The sequence below is a fragment of the Thermobia domestica genome, chromosome 8, assembly GCF_964235325.1.
Source record: "Thermobia domestica chromosome 8, izTheDome1.hap1.1, whole genome shotgun sequence".
Taxonomy (NCBI): domain Eukaryota; kingdom Metazoa; phylum Arthropoda; class Insecta; order Zygentoma; family Lepismatidae; genus Thermobia; species Thermobia domestica.
In genome coordinates this window covers 217,672,631-217,698,596 of record NC_137461.1, presented here as the reverse complement: position 1 = coordinate 217,698,596, position 25,966 = coordinate 217,672,631, and the positions used below count along the sequence as shown (strand labels likewise).

The window sequence follows — 25,966 nt, the reverse complement described above, 5'->3', positions numbered from 1 at the left end:
CCTATTTGGTAATGCAATGTTTTGTTTGATGGCTCTACGTGCAGTATTAGCTGCGACATAGGCCTGGTACATTGTTATTAAATCACCCTATATATATATATATATATATATATATATATATATATATATATATATATATATATATATATATATATATATATATATATGATATTTTTCTTGTAATATGTTTTCTTTAACAAAAGCAAGTGAAGTTCGTAACAGTGATGTTGAATTTTCTCAGAAGAATGCTAAAACAACTTAGAAGGACTACATTAAAGGAGTTTGTTTAAATAGACACTATTTCTAATTTGCGGTATACCTGAGTTTAGAGATACAAATAGTATAGCTGTGAATAACTTGTATTTTGAGATGAGTTAGTAACTGAAGTTTGAAACCGTAGTATTATACCTAGATAATTCATAGCTATCTAACAGTTTTATTTTTTAGAAATGGCTTTAATGATTTGAAGTTTGAAATGAAATTTCCCTGTTTTACATCCCACGATTATGAGCTTTATTCTTAGAGAGAGGAATGATTAACATGAGTGAATGATGATGGAAGAATCGGTGGGATAAAAATTTGAAAAAAAACGGGAATATCCCGAGAACACTTATGAGCTCGACACCACAAACTGACTTGGCCGGGGACCGAACGAGGGACCCCATACACCAGAAGTAATGGCTGTACCACTGAGACACCTTGCTCCCTAATGACTTGAAGTAAAGTTAATATGATGATAATTAATGACTTGATATTTTCCATGTTTGATATTTGATGATCACGTCTAAATTACAAATTTGTTCAAGGTTAATGATGAAAATTTACAATTATTTCTCAGAAAGAATACAGGGAGAAATAGAAATGTGAATAACTAATTTATACGGAAATTAGATTGAAGATCATTTATGTCTATTTATGTAGCCTGACATATTCAATTGAGTTCGAGTAAAGCGAAAGGCCGCATTTGCCATGGCAACGTCCGAAAACAATGAAAATATTTATTACTCATAAGTGAAATGACAAACCCAGTATAGCTTTAAATTAGCATGACCATTATTATTTTCCAACTTAGTTCACCTGTCTATTTGATTGATATGGGCAAGGTGAAAGGTTGTAATTGACCAATCTATCGGAGAATATCATTTGAAATTAGAAACAATTGCATTAAACTCTGTTAAAGGAAGAATATCAAAAGGAAAAAGGCAACGTGAACTTTTAATCTTGAAACTACAGTACTTAGCTGGTATTGGTGTGAAGATTATTAACGGTTTTCAACTGTTCTGTTTAAATTTAGTTGAAATTGGAGAAGATCGAATGCCTATTTAGGTCAATTTTAAAACCCAGACGAACTTGAAATTTTATTACAAGTAACAAATTAGCAAGTATTAATCAAAGAATATTCGATTATAGCATTAGTAAAAAAAATGCCAAGCTTGTATATATCTCTAATGGCACTGTTTGTATCAATCTCAGAATAATAAATTCCATGGAACTATTTTAAAATGCATGTGTCTGTAGGGTCATAAGCAGTACTTCAAAGACTCCCAAATTTCAGGTTATTTTTCTCCAAAGATGAACAAGTTTACACATAATTTGGTTGATTTATCGTCCTCAAATTAGCAGTAAAATTGCAGTTAAAAATCTATCTATCAACAGTTTTTACAATTCGCATAATTGGATGTTCTTTGGTATGAAAGTAATTCAACTTCTCATTAGGCACTCTATATTTTAAGTTAATACATACTACGAGTAATTGTAATGTTTATCAGATATAATTTCAAGTATAATTCTAAAATATTAATTTCGTTTATCAAAGGTGATTTATGTACTAATTGATAGATGTAATAAGGGTGAACAAAATTATACAGGGGAGCATAAATCCTCATGCGTACTTTTCAAAAATTAAGAAAAACGGATATTTTTTGTAAGTTATTGTGCACCATAAGTCCATCACCTATAACGATGAAACTAACGATGATATATACACTCGGCAGTGTGCACCAACGAAGTTCAACTGTAGAACAAAGGTCATAACCAAGCTTGGTGAAAATGTCTGTTACACCAACAACGTTCAAGTTTAAGTCTCGGGTCAAATGATGAATAAACTTGGTTCTAGCTTGAACGGCCGAATTTGGGGGTTTAAACTTCGTTGATACAAGCCAGTCTGTTTACATTCAATAATGTCTTTGTATTTTTCCACTAATGAAATTACAATTCATTGTCGTGTTCGGAAATGTCTTTTTCGCTTCGGGTTTCATTACTTTTTCCATCACAATTACGATCACTGAAATTAGACTACTCACAACTCTATGCACACCATCTCGAAAGTCGGAAAGACCGGCACGCGGTATGCTTTCTTCATTTGTTACTTTGTTAAACCAAGATTAGAGACAAAAGACGACAACCAATCAGAGTTGATTTTACAAATTGCCCTAAGTTTATTTAAACGAGATGTACACTGAGAAAAAATGTAGGTGGCGTACTTAAAAAGCTAGGTTACATCAGTAATTCCTGTAGTTTTGGACTTAACGTACAGCAGACGTAGGCCTATAACTGAAAACTATGTTTTATAATACTTTCCGTATAAGTGTTCCATCTATACGTACTTTCCGTATGACACAATATAGGCATTCAGGATCTCACATACAAATAGACGTATATAACATATATTTGAGGAATGTAACATTAGTATATGCATGTGATATACGGAAAACTGTTAGATGTCAGACATCCTGCAACGGCATCATGTAACATCTAAGGACAGTGCCTATATACCATACGGATAACTTATGCTCCGTACTGATTTATGTAGTAAACAGGAGGATACCGTATATTTGTACAATATTCCACTGTCCGGAGAACGGATTTTTCTCAGTGTGCTGAACTTCGACTTTCAATGGTGCAGAAAAAAGTTCTGGAAGCATGTTTAAACTTGACAGTTTAATGTTGAACGCGTTTGAGTGAACGCTCGTTTAATCTTCGTTTGTGCACACGGCTATAAGATTTTCTTACGACACTAGCATGATAATAGTACAAAGTATGGTTAAACACTCAAACACACGAGTTGACAGGGAATTCCTGCTTGTAGAAAAAAAGCAAAAAGAAAGAAAGAAAACGAAATAGGCTGTTTGAGAATCCTTGGAATAGTGGTACCCTCTATTGCTTTCTGTTCTGATTCTCTCTCTGCACAGTGGTCGCGGTGGCTCAGTGGTAGAGCGTTCACCTCTGGTGCTTGGGGTTCCTGGTTCGATCCCAGATCGCGCCAACTGATCCTTGTGATGGACAAACACCGTGCGCATGAGTTTCCTCGGGGTTCTCCCGTTTCCTCCCCCTTTCTTCATTCCACCATTTCATTCATTTATCATCATCACCGTCTCCTTTATCCTAACCTGCATAATCATGGGACGTAAAACTAAAGATTTCATTTCATTTTCTTTCTCTCTGCATGCACATCACCATGTCAGTTTTCTATGAAGTTGGAAGTAATAACTTTGCAGGGAATAACTGTGTATTTTTTTTTTTTTGATCACATTATACATATCCTTTATATAATTGTGATCAAAATGAAGTATGACAAATGACAAAGACGCGATGTTAGAATGATTTGTAAAGCTTAAAAAACGGTGCTCGAGGTTCCAGTAGCTTATCTACCTTGGGCCGGGAAGACCTAGGCCCCCAGTTTTTGGAGTGACAAAAATAATAGAAATATTATTAACACATTTTTAAAAGTTAGTAGTAATCATTACCTTTTACTCTTCATTCGAAAATTTTTGAAACATGAGGTAGTTCCTGTAAACGATAGTTCCTGTAAAGGGACTTCAAATTAAAATTGTTTGCGTAAACTCGTGATATACCTATCATAGTCTGGGTTCTGGTGGAACCCCGAATTTTACTTTCTAGATCCGCCACTGCGAGGTTCCATGTAGTTCTTACGATTTCAACAACTTCATGTAAGAAGATTTTGGCGCACCTACAATAGAAATTTAGAAACTTGTTTTTTATGTTCCTAAGAAATAAATAGATCAATATATCTGTTGCAAAAATAACTTTAAAAATCTTTATAGTAGAAATTTATGGCCAGTTTTTCTCAGACTGAGGGAATCTCCGTAACATATGTGGATTTGAGGCAAACAGGGCGAGTGTGCTTTATAATTGAAAATTGTTATAAATTTTAAAACTTTGACTTCTGTTTAATGGCAATATGTTGCAAAGATGGAACATACTGCGGATAGTAGATGTCTTCGAGCTGAACAGATTTGGGTCTTTAAGGTGAATTCTCGATTAGTTCTCTAGAATTTCAACCAAAACAATTTTTATAGCACTACATGTGTCATTCGTTGTGAATAATAAGGTTTAGATTTTATTTTACCGAAATAGAATTTTTGATTATTTATGTCAGGAAACATTGTTAAGTAACATATTGAATCTATTGCTGTTTAGTGACACACATATTTCTATAAGTGTCATGTCAGAAAGGTCCGCGCAGAAAGGCAAGGATAGAAATGTCCGAATCAAAATGGCTCTATGTCAAAAGTGTCTCGCGACAAAAGGACCCAAGTTAAAACGACCCCGTGTCAAATGGGCCTTGGTCATAAGGGTCCGAATCTAAAGGTCCAGAGTCAAAAGAGTTCGAGTCGAAAGGGCCATTTTGACTCGGGCCTTCCTGTCCTCGCCTTTTTACCCGACCCTTTTGACATGGAACCAGTTCTATAAAATCTCTCACATATTGTGAAGAAATTGTATAATTGCAATTCCTAATAATGACATTTCAAAGATGTGATGTAAATGTTTGCGCTCTAGGAACTGCTGAAACACCATACTATAGATACTGACAAAGAAAATACCTTTCCTTATAATACATTGATAAACTATTTCTAAAAAAAAAAAAAAAAAAAAAAAAAAAAAAGTATCCAGAACAATATATGAATAATAGCTTTAACGAAAAGATAATCGGATTTTATTTCGAAAACCAGATTTCGAAAGTCTAGAAAAAAACTATATCAGCAAGCCTTAAAAAAAGAGTAAAATTTATAATAGAATGAATGAAGTTGAATGGGGGCATCAGCAACGTGGCTATTTTTCTCAAAATTTATAATACAATATACTAACGTAATAATACGTAAAACATACCAACGCACTAATACGAAAGATGACATTCTTATCCTTTTTAAATAATATCATACCGCAAATATTTTAGTATCTAGAGACGTGAATATGTGAGAACTTATTCAGATAATAGAATTTCAAATATGTTTAGTTCAACTAGAACACAAAACTACTAATTTTAACGATATCTGCACAAAATATGTATATTAATGGATATAATATAATCTAGTAAAAAAGAAAGAAAGAAAGAAAGAAATGAATAATAAAACTAATTTTACACAATGAAGTCTGAAATACACAAATATTTATGATTTATTTGATTTCATTTCATTTTGGGTATATGGGACTTAGATCTACAGTTTAATGTGGGATCTTAACCACATGAGCTTCCGCTGGGGATCGAACCTGGGTCTCCCAAGCCAAAGGTGCGTACTCTAACGGTTTAGTCTCGAGGGAGCTGATTTATGATTTACAAAACAAGGAATTACTTCATGTTAATTTAAGTACCCTTAGAGTTATCTCACGATCGTACGGCAGCTCTCAAAATCAAATATTCATACTGAAAAGCGACCTTAAATGATGGCTGCACGTGAGTTTTTAGTACTGATTTTAACGCAATGATGAAAATTAGTATTATTTTTTCTAAGTTTTTTCACATTTATTGTTTTATGTTTTTAGTATTTGAAAACTTATGTTCCAATTCTTTAATTATTACGCTTTTCTTACTTCTTTTCTTACAAATACACTCACACAAATATATATAATATAGGAAGAGAGAACGAGTAATGTTCAAAATGTTTATCCTTTTCAAAATAGTCTCTTTTAGAGGAATATTAATATTTACAAAGATTTGTATTATTGCAATTTAAAAGTCCTTTCTATGAGGAAAAATGAGTTCTTTTGATGTTGCCTTAACATTACCAATGATAAAAGTGGGAAACGCTAATAGTTCGCTAAAGAAAGGAAGTATAAAGTCGCTAATCGTCAATTTAATCTTTCTTTGTTCCATTTTCCTTTTCTTATTTACTTTCTTTTTGTACGTTAAACTTTCCTCTAAAGATTCTTTTATTTGTGTTTCAAAAAAAAAAAAAGTAAAGTAGAGAAAGCCAGTAGAAATGTGTTGCCTTTCTTAAGCTGTTATTTTATTTTTTTCTTGTTGCTTTTATTCAAGGCTTTCTGCGTCCAGGAGTTAGAGAGAATACAGTCACAAATTTCGGTCTTTTGGACCAAATTGCGGCTCTCCATTGGATCAAGGAAAACATTGAGGATTTTGGCGGCGACCCAAACAGCGTTACCTTGATGGGTCATGGAACAGGAGCAGCTTGTGTCAACTTACTTCTTGTGTCGCCAGTTTCTCAAGTGTCTGGAGGTAAGGGAAATCCTCACCATTTTTAACTTAAGAAGAACTAAATATCCTAATGGCATATGTAGATTACATATGTTGATAGATTCTATTGCTATTTTCCCTTGAAATTAAGATGCAAGTGCGAATGGGGAATATTGAGGACATCATGATAATAATTCCCATATTGAAATTAGAAAATTATTATTTTTTTATCACAACTCGAACTCTGTAACAGTCGAATATCATTGAATATCGTCGTCGTATGAGAACCAGAGAAACGTAACTCCAAAAGTGCGGTTTTCTTTTTCTTCAAGTTTGGTCATAATTTTGAACGCCCCACTTGGTGTAAATGAAACGTAACGGCATTTGTTCTCCTTGTCGATCATCTGTTGTAATGTAGCATAGTTACCACCTTATTTAAAACATATCTTTCTAAGAAAATAATATTTTTGTTCTCTCGCCTGTAAACCTATGAAAATGGAGTTACGTTCCCCTGGTTCTGATGCGACGATATATATAGTCCTTATAATGTCTTTTGGTAGAGCCAATAATAGTCCTGGATAAGAACTTCACCAATTTCATTATGAAGATAATTCGTTATAGGATAAATTACAAAGTTTCTTTGTAAAATACAAAATGAATGTTTTCAAAGTTTGTTGTTAGCACCCATAAAATGGCCTCGGATGATGAAGGTTGCTCATGGCAGCCTCTAGATATTTGCCTGTAATTAGGAATGTCCTTTGCCCTTGGCAGCCTCGAGGGATTAGGTAAGGTAAGAAGTCCTTTACTCAGTGAAACTTAAGGATCAGGTGTTGAGGGTTAGTTGATCAGTTTTCAACTGATAACTTGGTCGTCACCTGGCCCCCTTTTATGGATGACTTCAGAGCGAGTCGACCATCATCGGGTTCCACCGGGTCAGATTTGTGTCTTCCTGTTACTTCCGTGTATCGTCTGCTTCCGTTGATGGATAAAAAATAGCACGTGTTTTACATTAACACATGTGCTCGAAGAAATAATACACACTGAAAAATGGAGTTCCTTACAATATATATATTAGACAAATAAGTACAGCGTATTCTTTAATGTTAGTCTCCACAAAAATGCATCTATGTATCATATATTATCCTTATATCATTTCTTTGTGAAAACCAATGATCCGTTTTGGCACTGTAGATAAAGCATCTACCCACCAACCAAACGGGCTGATATCGATCCTTAGGAGGGTTGAAATTTTCTCACTCTACCCAACCTGTGACTAATTAAAAAATACGACAAACTGGGGAATAAAAGTAGTCGTACTTAGTGCTGTTATTACGTATTATCTGCTATATATGTCGAAAGTTCTTGGATGGTAAGAGCCTACATTCATTTTACTCATTGTACCACTGTGACCTACCCAGCGTGGACAGGAGAGAGGCTGTATTTTTTTGTACCTTTCATTTTCCTCGAGTGAAATTAATATAACAGGGACTATTGTTATATCTTCCTGATACTGCCCATTTTTCTTGCCTTTACGAGCTTGTGTATTGTTTTATTCTGATGTTTCATATTAGTTGCGAAGCCTGTATAGTGTTGTCAGATTAATATCATGTATTTCGAGCCAATACACCACGTTATGTTTCTCTATTATTTTCGTTATTATTTGTAGCTACTAAAGTTAATTAACCGTACATAGATTAATCCATTTGAGGCTAGTAGGAGGTAAAAGAAAATTGTGTAATTAGATTACCGGTATATTCCTTGTTACATAAATTCTTTTTGATTCTTATAATTACTTCTATATAAATATAATACTATATCATTCTCCCATCCCCTTGTTTCATCTAAAGATTTTTATAAATTGGGAATATAAAATAAGGAGGGATTGAATTTGAATTCATCAGCGAGGCTATATGATCCGAACAACATGAGCGCCCGCCGAGAATCGAACATGGGTCTCTCACGTGTACGCTACCCACTGTAAACTACGGTGACATTGTGTTAAGCTGTTGCCATTACTGAAAGTGGTACAAAGTCATCGTCGCTTTGTAGCAAATTGTCTCAATTGCTATACTGCTATAAAATTACTCGTAGCTATTAGAATGAAAAGCTCCGATCACATACTCCTACTTTACTCGCTACTACTAATAGCATCTACTAAATAATAACCATCACAAGCGGTGAGAGATAGTCACACGATACTGCTTCTCTGGTCGAGTATTAACAGCGAGTACAGAAATCCTAAAGCAGTAATTTTCAACTGGATTCTTTGTTACGTTATAGTTAGCTGCTTCTATTCTGAATAAAGCAGTCGCACAGAGATAAGGACAGACACGAGAGCTCTCGCAAAAAAAAAAAAAAAAAAAAAAAAAATGCCGACGATGTAGTAGAAGATTTTGTTTATACGATACTTGTGATACAAGATGGCTAACATAAAAGTGCGGTAAATTGATACTGGCCGAAGGAGTAAGAAACTGTAAACACTGACGTACCTGCGTATTACAGGAGATGCTGAAAGTTGCTCCCGTTAACGTCGAGGCGCTTCCGCGTACGTCACAGCATAGCCTCCACCGCCTGTAGCTCTCCATGGACGATACTCTGGATGATATGGGTAAATTTTTAATGCATTTCAGCCAGCGTATAGGGATTATTTGTATGCAACTTCTTTTTAAGCATCTCCAGAGATAATGATCACAGAAAGACAAATCTGGTGAATTAAGGGAACAACTCCTTGCTTACTGTATGATCTTCTGTAAACAGTTCATGCGTCAACACCAGAAATTCCTTTGAAGAGTGGGATGTGGTTCTATGTGGTTGGAAGTAGGAATAAGGGTTTTTTTTGTTTTTGTTTTTTTTTTTTTTTTTTTTTTTGCAAGAGACCATGACAAACTTCAGTATTCACTGTTGATTCAAAGAACACTGGATTAACTATACGTGACCTACAAACTACACAATCCATTTCGTCATAGCAATGTGTTTCGTGCAGGGTATGTGAATTCTTTTATCGTGGTTTGTTTGCAGCAGATGGTCCAAACGTCCGTCCACAACCACTGTCTGCAATCAATTACAGTACGCAACCCGTTTGTTAGAGTCTTATTATTTCAGTCCCTGAGCACATTGCTCGGTATGGTTTCAGTTTCAGAGACTTCAACGCACGTTAACACCTTGCCTCTGACACACTGACTTGATGGGATAATTTCCAGTTAGTTTTGCGGAGTTCATATTATTTTTGCTGAATATCATGGACGACTTCCGGTGTTCAGACAACATTTGACTACCTCCTACTCATATTCACTACTGGCCCAGTTAACGCCATTTTTGGACACTGTTTCGCAAATGGCTTTAGTCCTGGTTACCTGGCAGTGAAAGTCTCTTGTGAGTTCTTAATTGACCTGTTCGCACGTATTCTTCCGCTACTATAGTTTGCTGTTGCATAGACAAACACAGCTTTTTAGATGCGATTTGTTTACTGCAACTGAACAGGTAAAGAATTCCAGCTAAATAATTAAAATCATGCCACTTATCCTCACTTAATGCTCGCTCCTTTGATCCGCCTACTTCTCACACCCATTTCTCTTATCACGAAACCGACCTTTTACGTCTAACGTTCATCAGTTAGAAATAAATAGCCTTACAAGTTGAAAGTGATTGGAAATGGCCAGTTGGAAAGGACTTCTTTTTCTGGTACGCTCAGGCGTAGAAAGATAAATAATGTAATGCAATACGTAGAGTGTTGCGGGTTGTGGCGACATGCTCTCTTGAGACAATAAATAGATCACAGAGAAACACTTGTCGTTAAATATTATCTTTCTTTTCTATGGCGATAAGTGTTGAAGAAGAAATGATTGATTTGACCCTCTTCCGGTTTTAATAGAAGGTTAATGAAGAAGAGGGAACTATTCTTGAAACCATGAATTGATTGCGGAAAACCGCATCTTGATATCTCTTTCCGTTTTTCCTTTTTGGAAATCGGTATCGAAAAAGTGAAAATAATATTAAATTTCAACCATTTCTGATTTTGGTAGGATATTTTTAATAGTCAAGGTACATCGCCTAGAGATGTTAAATCGTTTGAAAAGAAAGGTCTTCATAGGAAAATATTCCACATTTGTATTAAGCAAATCAGTATATAGTCCCTTGCTAAGCTTGCTCAAAATCAGATCAATTATATTGATTACGTATGAAATTTAGTCAGCTGTAATTTTTTACCTATAGAAAATAACAATTGAGAAAGAAAAATATTTCAGAAATTTGAAGCAATCAATGTGTGTCTAGACATAAGCTCAGTCATTATTTTATTAAAATGTATAATACGTACACTCATGTCCAAAATGATTGTCGCATATCTATAACTGTTCTCTTGTAAGAATATAATTTGATAATGGTTTTGCAGGCTGCGTTTAATTCTATTACTATGTGTATAATCGGCAAATATATATTTGTGGTAATGTCATAGGAAAAGAATTATAAATACAAAAATTAGAATGAGTAAAACAAAATGTTGCTAAATGGACAAGGAAATTTTATTTTCGTTTTATTGTTCTTACTTACTGCTATTTTGACATCAAATTTGCCACATACACGACTTTGCCGATTATACACATACTAACATTGTAAGAAATACCGGACGAATTCCTTATCAAATTATATTCTTATAACAACATATTTATAGACATGCGACAATAATTTTGGACATGAGTGTATGTAAATTGTTATTTTTCAACTTCAGAATTTTCCTTGAGTCTCGCCCGCTAAAATTGTTTCAAATCAGACCAACGTAAACACGAAAAAAATATTTCAATTCAATAATATTAAATGCTGCCCTAGCGTTCTCAAGTTTTTCATGTATTTACAATATGCAATATGAAGCAAAATACTTTGTAAATATGAAATGGCTAGGGGGAGTGACATCGTATCTTGGACAGGAGTAATGAAGGTAGAATTACTTCTACTATTGTATATTACCATGATGGCATACATATTGAACTCCGTCAGATGTAGATCCAGATTCAGATTTAATATGTGGGGGGCATGTGACTATCGCTGTTCATTACAAACACGCATATGATATTTACAATTTATCTCTAATAATTTAGTAATAATTACTTTTATAATATATGTTTATTAACTCAAAATTTGCTTCCCAAATTTATATGGTACCTTTGACACATATTATATACACTAAAAGTATTTAAAATTAGATCGCTTGGGGAACAATTCAATACTGTACTGTTAATTTTACTTATGGGCTGCTTTGGTCGTTGGAACCATTTTAGAGAATGAAACTTAAAAAACTCGGAACTCGAAAAGGTAATGACCACTGTGATGAACATACTCGTTTAAGATTACTTTTTGCTTCATTTCTGCCGAAGTATTGATGTCTTTTAAAATGGATGTTCAATTAAAATTTTCTAAATTTTAACACATATTTTTTTTTCTCGTTGCGTAAAAGATGCTTGTATTAGATGTTTGTGACTATTTGTGCTGAAGGTTCAGTCTAAACACCTAATAAGGACAGAGTGACAGTACCCATGAATAACATTCCCAATGTCAAGGTAGAAAAAAGAACTTAAGGATGACTAAGTTAATTCTTCGTTTTCGTTCAGGATTTCCGATTTCGTTTTTTTTTTTTTTTAAATAAAGCCACACAGCATTGAAAAAGAAACTATCTTATTTATACCTTTTTCTTCCTATCACTGTGAGGGGAATTGTCACCTCATTAAATCTTACTTATTCCAGTACTTCACGATCTTGGTAAAAGTAGAAAAGCTAGTGGAACAAATTACATTTTCTCATTTCAACGTATGTGTTGTTAATTACTTGTTTAATCGTTTTCTTGCTACTGTGAACAAGGTTGAGTGGGAGGAAGAAGTTGTGGGAGGAAGGAGGGGTGTTAGAAACAAGCAAGAAACTATACGAAACCTCTCACTCCCCCGTGCGTTTCAACCTTCTTCCCCATAATTACTTTAGTGTTTGCAAGGAACTTGGGTTTGGGCCAAGAAAAACGTTTTCCACCAAATATCAAGCCCAGAGGACTGGCTTAAATCCCTGTCGACAAGTGTAATGGTGTGCGACACACTCATGCTTCAACCTCTCGCATGCATTTTATCATTCGCTTCAAGTAGACTTAAGAATCTTAAACATCACACCATCACCTCTACATCATTTTCATGTGTTACGCCAGTAGTTAGTCACAAATGGATATAAGTTTCCAACCTGAGTCAGAAGACCATGTAATGTAGCAACAATGCATTACTAATGTAGCAACAACGCAATGCATTACATTTAAATGGTTTACTTTTACTGTATTATGTTTACTTTACTTAATACCATACATACAATAAACTGAATCAGTAACAATTAATATCGATTCCCACATCTGAACATTTTCACATAGATTTATTCTATGTTTCTTCAGTATTTATATAAAAGTAACAATTTTTCCTAATATAATCCTTCTTCCTTTCTTCATTATTTTATTTTAATCTCTATGGAAACGGGAAAACTCTGAATTTGCAATTAATGTTCAAATTAAATAACATATTTACGCGTACTTCACTCTTAAGTAGAAGCGCCATATTTTGTAACGAATGTAGGTGTGTAATGGTATTAGAAACCCACATTACCTGTAATCTTTATTAGTGTATACACCAGGGTAGTTCTTAGTTTTATACTTTCGAGGGTTTTTTTAAGGCTCATCCCCTGAAATGGTTCCAAACGCCAAAGTAAACCATGAGAAAAATTACCTCAATTCAATAATGGTGTCCCAAGCGACCTCAAGTTTTAAACACATTTAGTATATACAAATGTGTCAAAGGTACTTTGTAAATTTGAAAAGAAAATTGTTAATAAATATTGTAAATTTGAAAAGAATTGTTAATAATGTAAATTTGAAAAGGAAAAGTTAATAAATATTAAACATATATTATGAAGGTAATAACTACTAAATTATTAGAGATAAGTTGGAAATATCAGATGAGTGTTTGTAATGAACAGCAAAAGTCAAGTGTCTCCCACCTATTAAAGAGTCTGGATCGATATCCAAGATGGCCACCATGGTGGTGGTATACCGTAATAGATGAGATTCTACCTTCATTACTCCTATTCAAGATATGATATCATTCTTTCTAGCCATTCCATATTTGCAAAGTACTTTTGGTTCATATTGTATACTGTAAATATTTTGTTTTTCTGAATTATCAATGATGATTTCGGTGAAATCTTTTCTCGAGATTTCCTATAATAGCGTTTTGTCCTCGAACGAATTATTAAAATGATCTTATATTTTAATAACTTGTGTACTGAAAGTAAAAATGTACAGTATATTTATTGGTGTTTGTAAACTTTGAGTGTTTCTTGATGAATGTACGATAAAATTAACCTACAAGGATATTATGACATTGGAAATACAAAAGTATGAACATTATTGAATCTACATATCAGGATTTTGGAAGAGAAAGGTCGAACTTGAAAAATCGATTGTTTTTCCTCGCATCAGACAGATTTCTACATGACATAGGTACGGCGTTTCGCCCTGGTCCCCTCTTAGTATTCTCACAGTTTCAAGATAAACGAAGATTCGCCCTTGCTATATTAATGTACTTGTAAAACTTTCAGCTTGATTTCCCAACACCAAGATTTCAGGATTCACCCTTTCTATTCCAAAGTCCTGGTATGCTATGGATAATCCATGAAATTCAAGAAAAGGAGTAAAGTTTATACGAGTATATAGATTCGTATTTAAATCATTTTTTAAAAATATAACAGAAAATTAATTAGCGGAATATGAGATATTTAAACGTATTCCAGCTGCACAGTTAATTTCATTATAATTTTATTGCAGAAACCTATACTTTTAATTTTATTGTTATTATATTATCAGTAGTTGTAGTAATAGTAAGATATTAATTGTACGAAATTGAAGTCATAGATAATATCTTGTTTTCATTATATCTCTACAAAATTATTTCAATTGTCAAGAAATTGGACCTTACGAAATAATCTAATACTAATAAAAAAAAAGTTCCACATAAAACGAAACAATTAATTATGTGTTCAGGAAACTTCTTCTCAAATCATTCAGGCAAATATTATGAAACGTTTTGACGGCCATTTTAGAAGGGGTTTCCCATATCGACACTTGTTTCTTAAGAAAATTGTTTCGTTTCCCAAGATATATCTAACAAGGTATCATTAGATCCATATTGCCATTTGAAGTTTTCAAGTTGGTCTCCGGACCTTCCTCACGAGGTCCCTGGATATCAAATCAACAACACTGCTTGATTTGCCAACTCCAATTTACGTTATGTTGATTTATTTCCCACCTTGTTCCTGCTACGGACCGTGCAAGCTTATGTGAAATACAGCTCGTTCTTGGCAACCATTTTGGAAATTATTCCCTATATGGACACCTATTTCCTTTCAGAGTTCGTTTTCCGAGATGTATCGAACGAGGTATTACTCGACACCCACGAATTGATGTCCACCGGATCCGGGTCCCCCAGAAACCTCGTATCTCGACTAATATTTGTACACTTTTTTTTTAAACATAACTATACTTGTTTAACAGAAAATGATTAATGTATCCTAAAGATTGGATTTTACACTTCATCTGTATTCTTCTTTTCCTTATAAAAAAGTATCTAGTTCTATCAGATTTTTGGAGGATATTGGTGACTAATTAACAATTACTTATAGTCTTTTCGAGTATAGAATAACACAGGCTATACTACATAGACGTATTGGAACCCCAGAAAAAAACCTTTGACCCCTCCAAACAAAATATTCTGAGTGCGCACCTGCACCTAACCTATGTTCTATTTGGATTTTTTCAAGTTAACTCCAGGGATATTTTGATGCGTGCCTTGGGGACTCAAGCTTTTCACAGACTTTTATCGATCACTCTGCGCTCTTCATTTTCTTGGTTCCAATTATTTTACTCCCCAAATATAGGCTATATTTTACGAGAAATTGAGTTGTAATACTCAATTTAATTCACCCTGTATACAGATATATTCTCTATTGTTTTTTATAATTAATGAAAAAAGTAAGAAACTATATATATATATATATATATATATATATATATATATATATATATATATATATATATGCAGATGGTGATCAGAAAAATGGAAACACCTGAACGAAATTGCAACTTACCAGATTAATATGGTGTCGGACCACCTTTTGCCTTCAGAACAGCCTTGATGCGACGTGGGATGGAGGCATAGAGATCGTGAATGGTAGCAAGTGGAATTTTACACCATTCCTCGTGCAGGGCATCGGACAGTTCTGTGAGAGAGGATGGAGGTGGAAATCGTCGCCGGAGTCGTGTTTCCAAGACGGACCACAGATGTTCAATTATGTTGAGATCTGGGGATTGGGCGGGGCGTTGAACTTCATCCCGATGTTCCTCAAACCACGCTGCAACAACGACAGCTGTATGAATGGGTGCATTATCATCCTGGAAGATGGCGTCATTGTCCGGGAACAACATCCGGACCATAGGATGCAAGTGGTCTCCTAAAATTGCGACATAATCGTTGGCAGTGATTCGTCCGCTAAGTGTGACTACAGGACCCAAAGAAAACCATGATATTGCGGCCCACAGCATCACCGAGCCGCCGCCATGTTTCACAGTTGGGCGGATACATTGCAGATCATAAGCTTCTTTGGGGGTTCTCCATACACAAACACGGGCCGTGGTTGGGAATAGGGTGAAGGATGACTAATCCGACCATATCATACGTTTCCGGTCCTCAACGGTCCAAGTGGCATGGTCGCGGCACCATTTGCGGCGTGCGAAGGCGTTATGGTCCCTGATGAGCGGTTTGGCCCGTGCAACACGACCCCGTAAGTTCATTTCATGTAATTCGCGGCAGACTGTGATTGTCGAAACAGGGTGGAGGAGGTGCTGATTGAGTTCCTCCGTCACTTGCTCCGCGGTGGCACGACGATTCTGCGTGACAATGCGCTTTAATACCCGGCGTGACCTGTCACTCATGATTTTCTTCCGCCCACTGTTCCGCTTCCCCGATGTGGTTTCCCCGTGTGTTGTGTAGGCCGTCATCACCTTCGACACTGTCCCACGCGACACACCTAACACAGTAGCCACTGCCGTCACACTCACTCCACATAACCGCGCACCAACAATTTGCCCTCTTTGAAAATCTGAGAGGTCTCCCATTTTACACTACCTCCGTCTGCTGCAGCCACAGGACACTGGTGTTCCACTGCGCCTGACGTAATATGGAGACCGACCTAACACACCACACCCAGCGGTCCGGCGCTGCTGGCTCCACGACACCACTGCCAACCCATACATCTGACGTGTTGCCAACTAGAGGTGTTTCCATTTTATGATCACCATCTGTATATATACATTTAGTACGATCCACAGTTTGAATGTTCAGATAACAGTAAACTGTGTATTATAAGCTTGTATAAGTACTACCTTTAGTAGATTATTTATTTTTCTCTACGCATAATTGATGTACTGTTCTTTTTTTGTAAATTATTATTATTATTATTATTATTATTATTATTATTATTATTTCAATGGCCTGTATTTCAAAGAGATAAAACATATGTATTTCTATATAAATTATTTGTAAGACCAAAACTAGGATTTGGTTCGGTAATTTGGAACAACATTTCTAAAACTTTGACAAACAAGATAGAATCTGTGCAAAAATGTTTTATTTGACTGCTATGTTTTAAAATAAAATTGAGCTACTGCTGACATAGCTATGAATATTGGAATGATTATTGGGGTTTGGAAAGTGTTATGAATAGACGAAGAAGTTTTGATTTACTATGCATGCAAAACATATTAAATAACGTTTATATCAATAAATATTGTTTACAAAACGCAGGTTTTAAAAACATAGGTTTTAAAGTACCCAATCATAGCATAAAAAATACCACGATTTTAGTTCCTCTGAATTGGCAATGTGAAATTTTATAAAAAAAAAAAAAAAAACTGATTCTTTAAGCTCATTTTAGACTTATTGCATTAAAGAAGGTGAAAATTATATGCGATCTGACTGATAGTTTTTCACCAATGACGTTTAGAAACATTAAGCCAAAATGTAATTTTATGACTGCTGTTCTTAGCTTACGTTGTTTTAGATAGATGGAAAACTTGATAATTTTTACTGCATTGACAAGGAATTGTTTCTGCTTAACTGACTTTTATCTACATTGTGTTTTATATTAGTACTTTTCATTTTATTATTTTATTTCTTCTTCTTCTTCTTCTTCTTCTTCTTCTTCTTCTTATTATTATTATTATTATTATTATTATTATTATTATTATTATTATTATTATTATTATTATTATTATTATTCTATTGCAATGCAATGCTCTGATACCACGTGCTGTATTTTTATCAAAAGCTGTTCGCAGCACTAAAATGAAGATTATTGATATTATTGCTGAAAGAGGGAAAGAAATGAAATACCAGTTTCTATGAAAATGCAATTATTTATATTCACAATTTAATTTTCATTCTAATTTGTTTGCGAAGAGTAAAGTACCTTAGCTTAAATTTAGTTCCTGATAATAATTGTTAAAATAAATTAAATAATAACAATAAATAATGAATACTATTCCTTTCAGCTTAGATATATAGTTTGGACTGCGTTCATACTCGTCGATTATCATTTTTGTTACCACTTTAAACATTATCATAATTGATGTGTCCTTTTCTTTTCTTTTAAAAGGTTTATTTCATCGAGCTATTTTGATGAGTGGAACAGCTCTGAGTGACTGGGCACTTACTTCAAATCCTGTCAAGTACACCATTCAGGTGGCGGAAGCACTTAACTGCCCTCTGGTGGATGAGGAGGAAGAGATGGCTCGTTGTCTCCGACGGAAGCGTCTCAGTGAAATTATGTCGATCCATGTAGAGGCTCCTCCCTACAAAACGCCATTTGGTCCTGTAATAGACGGCAGCGTTGTTCCTAACGAACCCAAACAAGTTATGGGGGTTTACAAAGATCTTTTTAGCAGGTAATTGCAACATGTTTCAACCATAAACGATGAAAAAGCACCACAATAACTGACTAGCTTGCCACGCACAAGAGATGTAGATAATAAAACACGTCATATAAAAAATGTTAAGGTTGATCTTCTACTGTTTTCACGTAAATTAAATAATGCATACTGACAACACCTTCTCATTTTAGAAAATATACGTATAGGTTGTTTCGGAAAAAGTTTGTTAGGATTAGGGAATTAATTGGTACCAGCAGATCAATTACTAAGTAAAGAAGGATTACTTCCTTGCTACAAAACAATTATTAACAAGTATAATTCTGCCATATTGAGATTTGAAGAAGAAAATTGCACATGACCTGAAGCGATCTGAATGTAGGTACTTTAGGCTTACTTTCTTGATACCATTCTGTGTATGCCACTGAACAAAATGTTGAAACCAATCAATCAAAAGACGCTTTATAAAAGAACCTACAGATAGTGCTTGGATGGCTCAGTAGGGCTTCTCACCCCTGACTCCGAGGTTCTTTTTTCGATCCAGTTCCCAAAAGCTTCTATTTCCTCTCACATTCTCATTCCACCCATTTTCCCATCATCTTTCACTTGTCTTAGCCATCCGTCCCCATTAGCCTAAAGGACATAATGGTTGTACGTTAAAAATTTCATTTTACCATTATCATGATATTTTTCTCATGTTTAACTTATCAATACTTATAACGCTTCCCAAGTAGCCATGGGTCACGTTTACATGTTCCATAGAAAGGTAATTTCTATCTCAATTTTAGATTAACCGTTATTCAATTCATATCCTGGCGGATCATGCGACTTAGATGAGTCACAGTCGCATGTACAACGGGTGGTACTGACCTACGAAAACATACTTAACATGTCCACCGATGACACAAAAGATGTAAATTTAATAATTTTATTGAATGACTTTAATCTGTTATTCATAAGTGTTTCAAAAACTGATGCGTGGAACTCTTCCATGCCCAGTGCCCTGGGAATTGCCCAGTTCGCCCCGTGTAATATTGGCCATACACATGGGGAGTTGGTCGCCTAGCAAGCAGTAATTTGGTCGATGGCCAATCAAATTGCCGATCGAAAGTTATTAGTTTTTTTTTTTTTTTTTTTTTGTCCCAGCAATCAAGTAGGCAATCTCTTCGGCAATCTATGCTTCTTCATTTCATAAAACATCTTCTATTGCGTGGAACGTGCGTATTTTGCAGCTATGCACGTGCGATGATACTCAGTAACAGTCATATATCATTGCTTTCCGTCCCACGTGCCATTTCTCTGGCAATGTCATGGCCTGGGGATGTTCAGATCGATCGGTATTCTAGTGGATCGAATGAACTTTCCAGACGATGGAACCATGCCATCAATGGCGAGATTCCATTCCATCTTGCCGAAACGGCTCCATACACGGAGCGATATTTGTGCAATCTTATTCTCCATCGACCAAATTGCCGGTCGCTAGATGACCAACTCGTATACACGTTAAAAGAAAAACTGCTATGTATTCTATACGTATACACTATGGCAGAAAATTGATCAATAGATACAGAGAAGTGGAAGTAGATAAAATAGCAGTTCTTTGTTCGTAAAAGAACACTGATCTTCGTTGTAGTGCTAACTCAGAATGATTCAAGGGATATAGAGTGAAACGTATCTTAACTACTGTTGTTTTAAAGAAAAACATTCTAATCACGACCGAGTTTAACTGAAATGGAATTATACTTCCGAAAGAGCAATGTATTATGAACAATTTACGACCCGACAATATAAACGAGAATCACTAGTTTTTCATTAAAAAAATAAAGATGTTGGTTATTTTAAGACAAGTTCATTGGCGTAACTAGGTTATTTTCTCGGGGGAGCGCATGAGCTCGTATTTCTGAAAAGTGTTGTTTTCCCATTGTAGTGTTGTTTTCCCATTGTTGCCCTCAACCGTCACGTCGGGAAATATGATTACAGCTTACAAGCACTTTAAATATTGAGGACCCTAATCACTAGAGTTAACAACTCTGAAAAATAGAATTACCCGCACCCGCTCATAATTCTCAGGACAGATGAAGAATAGTTGCATTTTAAACGTTGAAATATGTAGTTGAGCCTGAAAAAGTACCGATTAGCCTGCAAAATACACTCAATTTAGAGGAGAGTGAGATAGAAATGTAAAAAAAAAAGTTCTTAGCACTGAAATTGTTCATGTGGAGAGTTTGCATATTTGAACATACATAATTATTAAACCATGTAATACCTTAACCATTAATAGACCCATTAATTTGGTATTGAAAAAATTGTGTATATAATGAATATGTCAGATAAAATAGATACAGTAAGGTCCTCGTAAAATAATGTTATCGATGAAAAGCTGGAATGACGTATTCAAGATTAAGTACACAGAACAGTAACTGTTAGTGTATTGCGAATTCATTGCTTCTGATCGAACTCTTCATACTCTTAAATACGTATCAAAATTCCACATTTCTTTTAAAAAAAAGTTGAAGTGACATATTCAAAATTGTGAACACAAAGTAGTAACATATGGAGTAATACTACGAGTAGGCTATTTCTAGTCTAAATTTTTCTAAGCTTAAATATCAAATTTATAAATTTACACAAGAGAAACAACTTTGAGTGATTCTGTCATGACTATACAAGAAGAACAGTGACACCTGATTTAAAGCAGGTTGGCTATTTCTAATCTGAATTTTCCTAAGCTTAAACATCATGGGCCTTATGCAGAGTCGTTGTGACGTGTGATTAGTCCCATACTAAAGAGTTCGATTAACATATGTTTCATGCAGTAGTCAGGCCTTTAGTATGACGCTAATCATACGTCAAAACGACTCTGCATAAGGCGGCATACGTCTGAATTTACAAAAGAATAACAAATCTGAGTGGCACATTAAAAACTGTGCATATAAAAGAATGTCATTTAGGAAATATTACATTTCTAAATTTATAAATGATAAAGTATTTTAATATTGTATATATTTATACGTATAATATTTATCATGTATGTGTATTGTATTTGTAGCACTTGATTAATCTACCGTTTTTGACTATTACTCAATGTTTGATTTTACAGATATGATTTAATGTACGGGTTAACGGAAACAGAGAGTTACCACCTATTAGATGGAGTAGCCCTCTACTATGGGATGCTGGAGAAAGAATTCAATGACAAACTGTATTCTTATGTGGAGTCTCGATTCGAGATCCAACCACGTGAAATGTTTGCCACTATTCTGAAACAGTACACCAATTGGAAGCAAAGACCAACAGCAGAGACGCACCGAGACACATTGTTGGAGATTTTGAGCGACGCCAGGGTTGCAGCGCCAATGGTTCAAACAGCCGAGTTTCATTCCGCAACGAATCCTAAGTCATATTTTTATGTTTTCACACATAAACCAAAGAGTGACGACTATCCACATGTAAGTAAAGTTGATTTTATTGTTTTTGTTCTTTTTAGCCTAATAGTTATGAAAAGCATGAGTAATAACGCTGAAAGAGCCTTCGTTACCCTCAACCCTTACCCAAAATTGCAGCACCTTTAACATGAGTGCTTGCAGCGAACTTCTCCCTAAGTTATTGCAACAATATAGAAGCCATATTCTTTTTAATTACGAACAATTTGTGTCCTCATACATATTCTGCCCATAACTATGAAACAAGTTTAGGAAGAACTAACCATCAACCAATAGCAAAAGTACCCATATCTCGGTACATTTCTAATTACGCTTTTTATACTAGCTTGAGAGTCCTGATACCGAAGAAATTATTTTCTAAAGTACATGTCTATCGAGCCACGAGAAAAATTATCTTAAGTAGGAATATTTATCTTTATTTTACCTCAAAGTAGAAATATTTATATTTATTTTACCTGAAAGTAGAAATATTTATATTTATTTTACATCAAAGTTGTGATATTTATATTTATTTTACCTCAAAGCTGTGATTTTTATATTTATGTACATTTGATATAACTTTTTTAGGCATCTCATGGATACGTATTTTTAAATTGGTCCATTGGACACAGCGTTCTCAAATTAGTGTAAAAAGTGGAATTATGGTAGAAATGTATGTAAGCGAGGGCACATTTAATATTTACATAAGCGTTACTTCTAAGATAATAACTTTGAAGTTATTGTTTTTGTGATTCCACGGAGGACAGGCTTAAAAATAAAATCATTGAGTTCAGAGTACAGTATACCCAAAGTAGTATAAAAGATAAATTAGAAATGTATCAAAGTGTGGGTACTGTTTACTTGTGGTATGATGATTAGCTCTTTAAGAACATTTCTTGAACTAGTAGATAATTTACTTGCCAGGATATACGAAAGTGTACTCAATCAATTCGTACCAAATAACTATCAATTTTCTATTATAGAATATCATGCGGCAAATAATGTTTAATTCACGGGTCGTTTCATAAGTGAGCGCAACTCTACAGCAGTCAAACAGATGCAGAAGCAGAATTTCGTTGTGTGCGTTTCGAGACCATACAAACGAAATTTTCAGTGCTACTAAGAGGTGACTGCAGAGCACATGAGATAATAGCAGAATACAATCCACTTATGGGGGTACAAGTAAATTCAATGCTCAATATCCAATATCAGGTATTAAAATTAATGAATGCAAAAAATGAAAAGGTACGTGCAGAATTTAATATGTATGTGACAAATTGCAAACGTTTTCCTATAGTAAACACGTCATTGTTAATGATGAAAGTATCGATAGTTAGTACACATTGACAGATTATTTGCAGCTGGCGATATTCAACACTTTTCCCCTCTTTGGCATAGATATGGGGTCGGTATTGGGAACTTTTGAACAATGTTTGGTGTTTGCTGCGTATCAGTCGTATTTTTCTTTGTACCTTTGTAGTTTCATGTTCATTTGTGCATATTAAAGCATAATCGAGTACTGAATATCTATGTACATATCTTTTGATTGCTTCCTGCTAATAGGTTCTGCGTATTTTTATGCTCTATCTATTGCTGGCATCAATTAGCACCTTCTAGTGACCTTCAATTAGTTAATTTCTATTGTTCCAAATTTTTTACCATTATACCATATGTAAATGACATACGAAGTTACCCTTGTATAAGCATGTATGCAGTAATTTTATATAATATGAAAACCGATAGTTTGTCCAGCTTACTTCAGTTACTGTTAACTGAAGTAAGTCTGGTTATTGTATTTCTGAAAGAATGTGTTACGACCTACTCGAGACATGCTTGATAAATACGCGTACAGAAGATTGTAATTAACTGGTGTTGGTTAGTACAAAGGTTAGCTTTTTCTAATTTAATCCACAGGTCTAAAACGGTAAGATATATCGAAATGCGGTTTATTGTAATCGATTCAGCGTCCCAAGTATAAATTTTATTTCTTATATTAAACTTCTACACAAATCAGAAGTGGTTGAAATTAACCATTTCCAGTTTTAACATTTATCACCATAGAAAAAAAATGAAAATAGATAGTAAAGAATGTTTTTTGCAATCGATTCAGAGTGTGAAGGGAACAGGTTTCATCTTAAGAATTGGTTTCATCTTTGACTTTATTTCTCTATTTCCAACCGGAATGGCATCACTATACTGCTAATTCCAATTTCAGTATTGATCATCGTAATACTTTAAAAGATAGTGAGTAATCTCTTTGGGGTGTGAATTCAGCGTCCCAGGAATAAGTTTTATCTGTAGCTTCATCCCTCTTTTGAAACGAGAATTGGTGGATGGCTGATTTTCTGTTTTAACACTGATCAATGTAGTAAAATAGGCAATATATAGCAAGAAACTGGTTTGTAATATTTATTCAGTACCGCAAAAATAGATTCAATTCCCGACCTTTCTCCTCTTCTGCAATCGGAAATGATAGAGATTTACTATTACTTCTGGTTTTAAGATTGATTATTATAGAGCAAAAACGGTAACAGGAAATAAGAAGCTTTCTGTGTGTATGTGTGTGTGTGTGTGGAGCCAATATCCATAGATTAGATTCGTCTCAATTTTATTCGTCTGAAACCGAAAAATGAAATGAAATGAAATCTGTGAGTTTGACGTCCCACGGTTATGCCGGTTAGGCTGAAGGAGACGGTGATGATGAGAGATGAATGAAATGGTGGAATGAAGAAAGTGAAAGGAAACGGGAGAACCCCAAGAAACCCACGCACACGGTGTTTGTCCACCACAAAGTTCATTTGGTGGAAGCATGATTTGGTGGAAGCCGGGACCGCAAGCACCAGAGGTGAACGCTCTAACCACTGAGCCACCGCGGCCCCCACGTCTGAAACTGAAGTAGTAAGAACGGTTTTAATATTCATTCCTATGTAGTGATAGTTCTAAAACTTAACTATTGTTTCTAAATGTATTCAATGCCATGTGAACATGTTTATTTTCTCATGTTATCCCTCTATTGCATCCAAAAGTTATGGATCGATTTGAATATTGAATTCACACTCTTCAGAATTATAGTGTATTTCCTCAATTGTGAAATGAAACTCATTCATTTACGCCATAATTTAGCCAATGCGTTAATTATCAACAAAATCTGTTATTATTGGTGTCTCTAGTTGTGACGTAAAATCAGCAGCTACATATTCCAGGCAACCATATACTAAGCCAATTGGCATTTTTAAAACTTTCGAAATGTGAAATACCTGGACTCTCTCTCCTGTAAAAACCAATTCTACATCCATGAACAGAGATAAATGCAACGTTAGCTGCGGTAGCGGTCGTCATGGCAACTATATACATAATTACTAGTATGCAGCACTCCACCATTAATATTCATGACCCATTGAGTTTAAAGTATGCTAACAAAAGCATGATTTAACATTCTTTATAAGTTTCATCGTAACAGGTAAGTTAAGGTTTACTCCGTTTCATTTTGTATTCCATATCTTCTATTGGCAACATTCCGCATTTCACGCTACGGGAGGCATAGTGTTCCTTTCTTTTATCTCTTTTTGTTTCGTATAACTATTTTAGTATCCTACGGGAACGCAATCAAAAATCCCTCAGGATAGTAGTTTGAACTTTGCTATGCAGAAGCAATAGTGGAAATCAAATTTGAGGGTAACAGATCTGCAACAAAACAAGGAAATCTTGAAGCGAAAATCTGAATATACATTTATAACAAAGTACCCATAGCTTAGTGAAGCTGAATGTTCATCACTACAGAAACAAGAGATTGAATGTTGTTCTCCGTTTACGCCATCTGCTCATCATTGTTTTATTTTTACTCTCTCTTGTCTCGCATTATCCTCTTATTTTCACATTTTACTTTGAAAGTAATGCTTCCTACTGGCTTCACAGTTTTCAATTCTACGAATTTGTTCTCGTGAACGTTTTCCATCATTTTAAAAAATGAAATGAAAGGAAATCTTTGAATTTTACGTCCCACAGATATGCCAATTGGCTAAAGCAGACGATGATGATGAGTAATAATGAAATGGTGGAATGAAGAAAGTGGGAGGAAACGGGAGAACCCCGAGAAAACCCACGCACACGGTGTTT

At 34.8% G+C, this 25,966-nt stretch overlaps 1 protein-coding gene across 2 annotated transcripts in view; it reads left to right on the top strand.

The window, feature by feature from the left end:
* LOC145693438 (uncharacterized) overlaps nucleotides 1-25,966 on the top strand; it is a 683,742-nt gene that overhangs the window by 606,875 nt on the left and 50,901 nt on the right. For both annotated transcript variants that reach the window (XM_081769432.1, XM_081769433.1), the window contains 3 exons: nucleotides 6,278-6,475; nucleotides 18,158-18,446; nucleotides 21,529-21,877. In XM_081769432.1, coding sequence (XP_081625558.1) covers nucleotides 6,278-6,475; nucleotides 18,158-18,446; nucleotides 21,529-21,877 — 836 coding nt within the window. The remainder of the gene's footprint in view (nucleotides 1-6,277; nucleotides 6,476-18,157; nucleotides 18,447-21,528; nucleotides 21,878-25,966) is intronic.